A 9,692-nucleotide genomic window follows, 5' to 3' on the forward strand; every position below is an offset into this window, starting at 1 on the left:
TCATGAGTAAACTTTATAGCAGGATGAAAATTGTTCACGAAGTTAATGAACTCATTAAGTTCATCTAAAGTTCCCGACATAACACCAACACAATCATCAATATACCGTTTGAATAAATCTGGTTTCTTTCCCTTAAAATCTCGTAACACATTCTGCTCAAAATACCCCATAAAGAGGCAAGCAAAGTTAGGTCCCATTTTTGTACCCATGCTTATCCCAGAAACTTGCCGAAAAAACTTATTATATATATATATATATATATATATATATAAAGTATCATTAAATAAGATAATTTATTTCAGTTTTGTACTTTTTGCATATTTTCAAATGTATATCACTTGCTCGTTGTATTAACCTGTAGTTCTTTCTTTATTTAAGCGGATAGATTATCAGGAGTAGAGGTTCGTGTTGGCAATAGTCAAGTTTCGCCCTTTTTTAGTAATGCACAATGTAGATCGACTATTTCACGAATGAATGCACTTTTGCATTTTGTGTTTTTTTTTGCCTAACGCATGGTAATGTTACTGGTTATTAACAGTGAGTTGTTTGTTTTAAGCTGAGAGGTTAGCAGGAACAGAGGTTCGTGTTGGAAATAACAAGGCTCCACCGTTTTCGGGTAATGCACAATGTGCATTGACTATATCACGAATGGATGCAATCGCAAGAAACCCTATAGAGATGTCATGCAACCCACCTATTTCTGGGCGGTATGTCACTGTATATAAACAGATTAGAGGATATCTTACCTTATGTGAAGTAAAGGTTTACAAAGGTGTGTACATGGTAATAAAGCTTTCGCTATTGTTGCTAAACATCATGTGTACACTTAGACAAATCACATGTTTTTCCACCAAGGTTTACAGAAATCTACGCTGATTCTAATTTCAAAATCACAATTTTTACTGCGCATTTCCTAAATATGACCATATCAAAAAACGAAATTATCAAAATACTGTGTACATCAACAATAAATTAATCCTAAATCATTTTTTTTTAATAAAAGGGCTTTACTTCATTTTTTTTTCAAATCGAGATTGTTTGAGTATTTGATTTGACTAGTATAATTTATGGTATGACCAATATATAATGAATCAGCTTTATATTAGCGGGTACGATTCTCAGATGAAAAGTTTCTTTGATTAAATTTGTGTTTTTGCAAATATAAAACATGTGAAACTACGTGGAATATTTTATATTGATATACTCCTAAAAACCAGAATACTACCTGTACATTGAAAAACAAAAACGCGTTTTGGTCAAAAGCGACATTTTGTAGATAAGCTCCTTTTCAACATCGGTCAGCATAGTTGGGCCTATTTTTATTTTCATTTATTATATTTCTTGTTATTGATCTTCATACAATAAAACCAATAGGTTCAAAAGAAGGAATGTAAACCTCTGTCATTATCTTTATAGACATTGGAAAACCTAAAGTTATGTGTCCAGATGATATAGTGGTAAATGTTGATAATAATCAGACTTTACATCAAGTTAATTGGAATCCTCCTGACGTTTCTGATAATTTCCATACGGATCTTTCGGCAATCTGTTCACCGTCATCAGGTTCTTTATTTCCAGTCGGATTCACCAAAGTTACTTGTTTAGCTTCTGACGCAACTGGAAACCAAGGAAACTGTTCATTTGTTGTAAATATTGCAGGTCAGGTCAACTATTTATTATTTATAATAATGTATTGTCAATATAATCTGTATGTATTGGTATTTGTTTAACATATATATTTTTCTATATTTGCGATATTTTATATCGTATACATGTCAATTTAATCTATAGGTATGTGTATTTGTTCAATATATATACTTCTATATATTTTTATATATTTGCAATATGTTATACCGTAAATACAAATTGTAAGTAGTAGTTGTACTAAGATGACATCGGGTATGAAGCGTCTCACATACACACAGAGCCAACATTGCATCTTGGACTTGCACAGTGTATGGACTCTAACCTTACGGTTTCCATTAAATATACCATTTCATGCTATCATTCTAAATAACTAACTGTACTTTCAACCTATTGCATTCATCTTTTTTTCATTCCATCCATCTTATCTTGGTGAAAAGGGAGGATACTACATTTTCCTCCCCTGAGTTTATAGCCTCTCTACTCGAACACAAATAAGAACACAAATAAGATAGTTTAACAAGAAAATTTTAATCATGTATTTTACCGCCATTTTTCATTTCTACATTTAAATTAACATCGTATCTAAAATTTTAAATGAGAAAATGTATTGTTAATACTGAATTCTGGCATCTTATTATGTAAATATACCGGTATTTTAACTACTCTAAACACTTACTTTTAATTGTCACAAATGTACTTATATGTATATAATATATTCATCAATGAGAATTTAAATAAACGTGAGAAGAACTCACACAAGACAAAAAAAAAATAATGTATTGCGGAATTACAGAGGCCAACTAGCTAGGCATCCATATATGACGTTCGTTCTTATCGTGGTTTCTTTCAACATTTTCAATTCATTGAATACGCAATGTCATAAATCAAAACTAATTGATAGGCCTAATTTTTATGTGTGCTAAGACTTTCAGGAATGGAAATAAGAACAGATAGTCTTTAAACAGAAACTATTACATTTTAAATAGACACTATCCAGAAATTAAAAAAATATCGGACAACTTCCTTCTGAACAATATCCAGACACCTAACGCCTATTAAAATAACCACCTAGCCTAAATTAAGCATTGAGCCAAGCTGTTTTTGTGGTAAGAGCAGCTAAGTTACTCAGTACGCCGGGGATCAATTTATTAATTATAAGTCTTATTTGCACATCGTAATAATATATTATTATTGTATATTAGATAATAAACAACCAGACTTAATCTGTTCCAAACATAATAGTAAAAAAAAACACATTGAAGAATAATAATGAAGAAAGAACTATGATCCAAACTGTAGTTGGGCATAAAGGTACAAGTTGTTTGTTTTTTCAGATGATAGAGAACCTGACCTCATTTGTCCTGAGCATATCACGGTGGGCAACAATACTGACCAGTACGAAGATCCAGTAACCTGGAGTGACCCGACAGTGACTGACAATTTGCATAAAGACATATCAGCAACATGTACACCTGAATTGGGATCAATCTTTGACGTTGGGTCAACTATTGTCACGTGTTCTGCAACGGATGATATTGGAAATGTTGGAAGTTGTTCATTCGTTGTCCATGTCATAGGTCAAACATTTATTTCTTGTAAGCATAATATTTATCAATACTTTAAAGAGCTTAATTTTTTAAATTAATACTGTTATATCTCTTTTCGCTATTCACCGTGTCCGATAACGGGCTTAGGATCAAAATACGTATTATATGTGTATTTGTATGTTCTTCAGATAATAAGGAACCAGATCTAGTGTGTCCTGAACCTATCATAGTTAACAACAGCACCGACCAGTACGAATATCCAGTCACCTGGAAGAACCCCATAGTAACAGACAATTTGCTTAACGATATATCAGCAACTTGCACACCTGCATCGGGATCCATCTTTGACGTTGGTTCAACTATTGTCACGTGTTCTGCGACAGATGGTACTGGAAATGTAGGAAGTTGTTCATTCGTTGTCCATGTCATGGATCAGACATATCTTTCTGGTAAGCACTGACTGGCATAACTTTTAACAGTACGTTAAACACTTATGTTGATGACTGATATTAATTGTAAGCAATAGCAAGAGAAAAGTAGACATTCATAACAATTCAATTCTACTGATTACTAGGCCTATCATCATTTTTATTGCATCATGGTTTTCCTTATTATTGGCATTATGAAATACATTTAGTTAGATAAACCTTTTTTAAAATTAAATTAAATTCACATATACAAATTATTATATCCAACCCTTAATACTCAATATTTAAGTTGATTTTAAAACGTAGGTTACTTAATCAAACTGTGCAGAATATTTTAATGACTTAAAAGATTGAATATTCTTTTAAAAGCTGCGTGGCAGGGCAGTTGATTTATCATCAGCCTACCTGTACATGCGCAATATTCTCAACATGAAATGGAAGGAGATTATGCACAGCACAAACATACGAAATTAACAAATCAATGGAAGGGTACTACACTTATTGAACAGTATATGACATATTTTAAAATGTTGTTATAGGTTATTCTGATGAGGGCCATGAATTTATTAGCGCTAGTGGTCAAGTAGCAATTCTCGTAGTCCTATGTATACTCGTTGCTAATTTGGTATTAGCTTTAATTGTGGTTGTCAGGTACAGTACTATTCTGTTATTTTCATTATTTTCAATTTTGATTAAAGCTTTTGAATTGTTGAAAGTTCAGAGAGGATGTATCTGGTGGGTGAAAATCTATGATAATATCATAATGGCTCTGTAGTCTAGTGGTATGATACTCGCCCTGTAAGCGAGAGGTTGCAGGTTCGAATCCCGCCAGAGACATTTTTTCATACAACTAAAAAATAAAGAACTTTCGCCAATGCTCGACAAGATTATGAGATCATGTTCCGAATAATGAGCACTGTTTCTATAATTTACAGTATGATTTTTATATAACTTTCACAGTGATACGCAACACATTGATTTATATATATATTTGTAAATATACCGTATGTATGTATGTTTATAATAATACAAAAAGGCGGATCATTTGGCTGATCTATTCTCTTTATTTTTTAAGGTTTAAAAAGGCGTCTACGAATCATTTGTAAAAAGTATAAAATGAAAAATCCTATACTCTCTCTCCCTTTCAGAACAATGGAATATTGAACAATGTTATTAGATTGCATGCTATTATTCCTAAAACAATATAATTGCTATTAATAATTACTTACAGCAAGTATAATTCAATAAATTGTTATTTATTTTCATATGACTGTTTTAACTAACTAATTAAATGATTTTAAACAAATTAGGCTAGTTTATTGAAATTTGTTTTGTTCGTTTTATGTGGGTTTTTATGCAAATTCTTCAATATTTAACATTGTATAAATCTAACAAATAAATAAGAATTAAACAACAATTTGTTTTTAATACACATTTAAAACTGATGTGTTATTTAGGTACTATAAATGGAAATGGAAATATAAGCAGGACACATTTACAGTCAGGAAGAAGAAAGAAGATGATGCAATATACTGTTCTGTATTGCAACCATAACCTACTCATTTACTAAGAAAAAAAACCCCCATGAGATGGTTAGAAATTACTGTTCACATTTAATTGCTGGGTTTTGATTCTTTTTAAATTTAAACCTAATTCACTAACTGAAAATTTATAATAAGTATTATAGTTTCAGATTGGCATATTTAGCAATTTTCATTAAAATTGATTTCAGAATTAAAGTTTTTCCTAATTAATATAATTATCCGGTAACATTATAACGGTTGAATTAGTGAATCTATGTATTATTTGCTATTGTCTTGCTATGCTATTATTATTGCTTTATTTTAAAATCAAACAACTGATAAATCTGGAATGGCACATGCCATACATCTTTATTTATATAACAATTAGGTCTAATTTGTAAAATGTCATTACCAACATAATGTTATTAACTAAATGAATCTAGAATCATTGGACAATGTTACTGTGCTTGTGTTGATATTGTATCTAATACTCCCAACAACAACAACACATGTTTTTTTATGCGTTTCCAGTGAGTATATAGTCAACTTAACATGTAAATACTGCTAAACTAATAAATAGTGTAATTTATTATACTGTTAAATACATTGTGAATACACAAACATAATCAAAGAATGGATGTCAACGACTTCCGATGATGATTCTATTTAACATCAAAGTTGGAAAAATACTAATATTAAAAACCACTTCCTGTAAATCCGAAGACGGATTTGCAGCAAATTATTGTTATTATATTAATATCTTTCAGATACATTGTGTAGTTTATATTCAAATAGCAGAAGCAAGATAGAAATAAAGTGTTTATAAGCAACTTAGACCTCTGTTCTGTACTCTTACTTGTGGTACCTGTATTCTTAATAAGCTATCCGTCCTGGTTAGGCCCTATATATGTATTTGGTAATAAGATTCAAGAAGATTCAAGATTTAAGGAATTGTATTGCTCCGTTTAAAATGGAAATTCATTTTGCTTGGGTGGCATAATTAAGAAAATAATAGACAATCAAACTACAAGAAAAATACATCAAATTGCATAAACACTTAGGCCAATGTTAACATACTATTAAAACTATTAAAAATCATTAAATTTTAATATAAATCTTACAGTATAAAGTTATCGTCGAACACATATGAATGCTATTTACAACAAATGACTTCCTAGTTCTATTTAGATTAGCTGTTGGTGGTCGTAGTCTAATCTATTAAACTTGTCATTAGGAAAACGAGCCCTATTTAACGTGAGCTTTTAGTACCCCGGCTAACCCGGGGTACTATAATTGCCTGTAATTGTTTTGACCCTGATCAGTCTTGTTGATGGGTAATTAACAGAACAGTGGCCATCAATCATGCAGGAAAGTATCTGGGTACTAAAAGAAGCCAAGCCCACTTTGTTTGCCAACAGCCAATCACCGACAGCATCAGGTTTCAGTTACAGCATGTTTTTTAATGATTAGGTAATAGTTTGATTTCATGAAATAAATGAATATTTATAAAATAGCCTTTTCACGCCTTATAATTATTTAAGTAAGCCTTTATTTCCATGTTTCCTTTTCGATTTTGTACATTTTAACAACATTGTATGGGGAGCTACAAAGTTCAACCTTAGATTGAGTAGTCAAGCGATCAACCAATTACAATTAAATAATTTTAATTTTATTAATTTACCAATGAAATACATAGCCTACTACAAATGGATTCTGAAATAAACTGGGATGGTGCGATGGGATTTGGTAGGGATGTCAAGAGGTACACCATCACATCAGACTCGGGCTGAGGTATAGGCAGGGAGTTGTTATTAATAACAACTCCCTGGTATAGGTAGGCCTACAATTTTTGAGAATATGAGCGGGAAATTCAAATAAAATAATGTAGCCGTAGGGGGTGGTACCCATACGCTTCCCAAAAAGTGTTTGCGCTATATTAGTATATAGGACCAGATATATGAATTAATTAATAATACTAAAAAATCTAAAAAATAAATCTTTTTATTTAAAAAAATGTAATTGAATGAATGTTAATAAACATAAACGAAACCTATATAAATAACAATCTTTTTTATTGTGTAACAAGTTGATGTTATACGATATTATAATAGAGGGATTATGCCTCATTTTAGTTGTTTATGTTATTCTAAGAAAACTGCACATAGGCCTACATACATTATGTTCACTTTAGCACTCTAGTATTTTAAAACATTGATGACTAGCAATTATACACGCCCGGGCGGGTTTCCTATGTAGTTTTAAAACTTCACAGTACATTCCCGATCATTTGATAACTCATTATGCAGATGCCCTAAAATGCACCCACCTCCCCAACACACACCCGCACTCGGGGATTTTTTAACTTATAATGTTAAACTTCCTGGTACAAATTCTATTGCAAACCCCGGCTCTATGACGGTTTTCAAATGCAGTTAAAACATACCCCAGTTCACATTACTCATGTGGTCATTGATACTAACCCCAGCAAATCACTAAGCCTCCAACCCCTCTAACCTCTGCACACTGTGATTTTTTTAAATATAGTTTAAAACCTTCCCAGTACAATTGTGGTCATACAATCACGAAATATTGTGCTACCTACATTTGAGAAAGTGTGCAATCCATTAAAAAATTGTGCTCCTCTTTGAGAAATTGTGCTACCTTTTTGAGAAATAATTGTGCTAACCATTCGGGAAATTGTGCTACCTCTTTGAGAAATTGTTCTACCCATTCGGGAAATTGTGCTACCTCTTTGAGAAATTGTGCTAACCATTCGTGAAATTGTGCTACCTCTTTGAGAAATTGTGCTAACCATTCGAGAAATTGTGCTACCTCTTTGAGAAATTGTGCTAACCATTCCGGAAATTGTGCTACCTCTTTGAGAAATTATGCAATCCATTCGGGAGATTTTGTGCTACCTCTTTGAGAAATTGTGCTAACCATTCGGGAAATTGTGCTACCTCTTTGAGAAATTGTGCTAACCATTGGGAAATTGTGCTACCTCTTTGAGAAATTGTGCTAACCATTCGGGAAATTGTGCTACCTCTTTGAGAAATTGTGCTAACCATTCGGGAAATTGTGCTACCTCTTTGAGAAATTGTGCTAACCATTTGGGAAATTGTGCTACCTCTTTGAGACATTGTGCTAACCATTCGGGAAATTGTGCTACCTCTTTGAGAAATTGTGCTAACCATTTGGGAAATTGTGCTCCCTCTTTGAGAAATTGTGCTAACCATTCGGGAAATTGTGCTACCTCTTTGAGAAATTGTGCAATCCATTCCGAAAGTTGTGCTACTTCTTTGAGAAATTGTACGTACGGTATACCTATTTGAGAAATTGTGCTATCTTTTTCACGTTTTTTCATCCCCTTCATAATCCATATTCCTATATCTTACCATGCACCAACTCATTCCAAATGTTAAAGGATACAAGATAATACTGTGACGGGATTTAATATTATGTGCCAACAATACTTTATCGCATTATGCAGGTTCACATTTTTAGTCGCGTGGACGCGACTCTATAGTTCACTATGTCGGTCGGTCGGTCTGTCTGTCTGTCGGTCCGGTATCACTATGCATGTTATCGCTTTCTGACCTTATCTTGATATCAGTTTAATCTAGCTAAGTCAATTTTTCACAGTATATTCCTTATGGCCAGGAATCGATGTGGTTATGTTTTCACGGTGCGCAATAAAAAATTACGCGGTCTACGCACGATTTAACGAAATCACGTTTGTAATCATATCTTCACAACCATGAATCACAATTAAATAAAATTTGGTACTCATAAATTTCAGGGCATAAATCATTATATGGCAATACAATTACGTGCGTAGCGCATGTAACGCATGCGTACGCGCGCTTAAAATTTTCAAAATTTATTTTCGATGAAATAAGAGTACGTTTCAGGCAATTTTAAGGGTTTACAAAATTGCCATGAGTGCGCAGATTTTTGCGCGCGCACTGTGCATTAAATGTTATTGCGCACTCTTTTTGGCCGATTTCTGTTTTCTTGACTTACTTTTCAACTAGAAATTACGTTATATGAGCACGTCAAAAGTGACAGGCTACGCACGTGTAAATTAAAAAAATATAAATGTTTTTAAACATTTCAACATTTTTACACATGTTCAGTAGTTCACTATGTCGGTCGGTCTGTCGGTCTGTCTGTCGGTCGGTCCGGTATCACTATGCATTGTAGCACGCGACTTAATGGCTGTTGGCCTTGTTTTTTAACGGACAGGAATTTTTTAAGAATATATACTCTATAAAATTTAATTCAAATTAGGCCCATAATATATGTTTACATGGCAATTGTTAATTTTCAAATTTCAAACATGCACATACAGATTTTATTCAGTGTATTAATTACAGTATCTGATTTTTTAGTTAATCGTTAAAATAATGATATCCTGGCCTATAACAAAAATGTTCCATCTGTAACATTAACAACCATTTTTTAATATTTACTTAGACCTAATCTATTGATTACAATTCAGGAGTTACAAATTAAGAGTTAACATTTTTGGTATCATTACTTCACAC

The 9,692-nt window shown here is 32.5% G+C and overlaps 1 protein-coding gene and 1 non-coding gene across 2 annotated transcripts; both read left to right on the plus strand.

Moving 5' to 3' along the window:
* The first annotated feature begins 1,793 nt into the window (after positions 1-1,793).
* LOC140052535 (hyalin-like) lies at positions 1,794-6,041 on the plus strand. The gene is made up of 5 exons (XM_072098144.1): positions 1,794-1,797; positions 2,982-3,242; positions 3,383-3,643; positions 4,162-4,273; positions 5,080-6,041. The coding sequence occupies exons 1-5, from the start codon at positions 1,794-1,796 to the stop codon at positions 5,174-5,176; spliced, it is 735 nt and encodes a 244-aa protein (XP_071954245.1). The 3' UTR covers positions 5,177-6,041.
* Trnat-ugu (transfer RNA threonine (anticodon UGU)) lies at positions 4,388-4,459 on the plus strand. The gene has a single exon. It is a non-coding gene; the product is annotated as a tRNA-Thr (tRNA).
* Positions 6,042-9,692: the final 3,651 nt, after the last annotated feature.

The sequence above is a fragment of the Antedon mediterranea genome, chromosome 6, assembly GCF_964355755.1.
Source record: "Antedon mediterranea chromosome 6, ecAntMedi1.1, whole genome shotgun sequence".
Lineage (NCBI taxonomy): Eukaryota > Metazoa > Echinodermata > Crinoidea > Comatulida > Antedonidae > Antedon > Antedon mediterranea.

Bases quoted from the DNA above. Each gene is read 5' to 3' on its own strand.
- LOC140052535 (XM_072098144.1), top strand. The intron at 3,644-4,161 runs GTAAGCACTGAC...ATGTTGTTATAG, and splicing joins GGATCAGACATATCTTTCTG to GTTATTCTGATGAGGGCCAT. The intron at 4,274-5,079 runs GTACAGTACTAT...TGTGTTATTTAG, and splicing joins GCTTTAATTGTGGTTGTCAG to GTACTATAAATGGAAATGGA.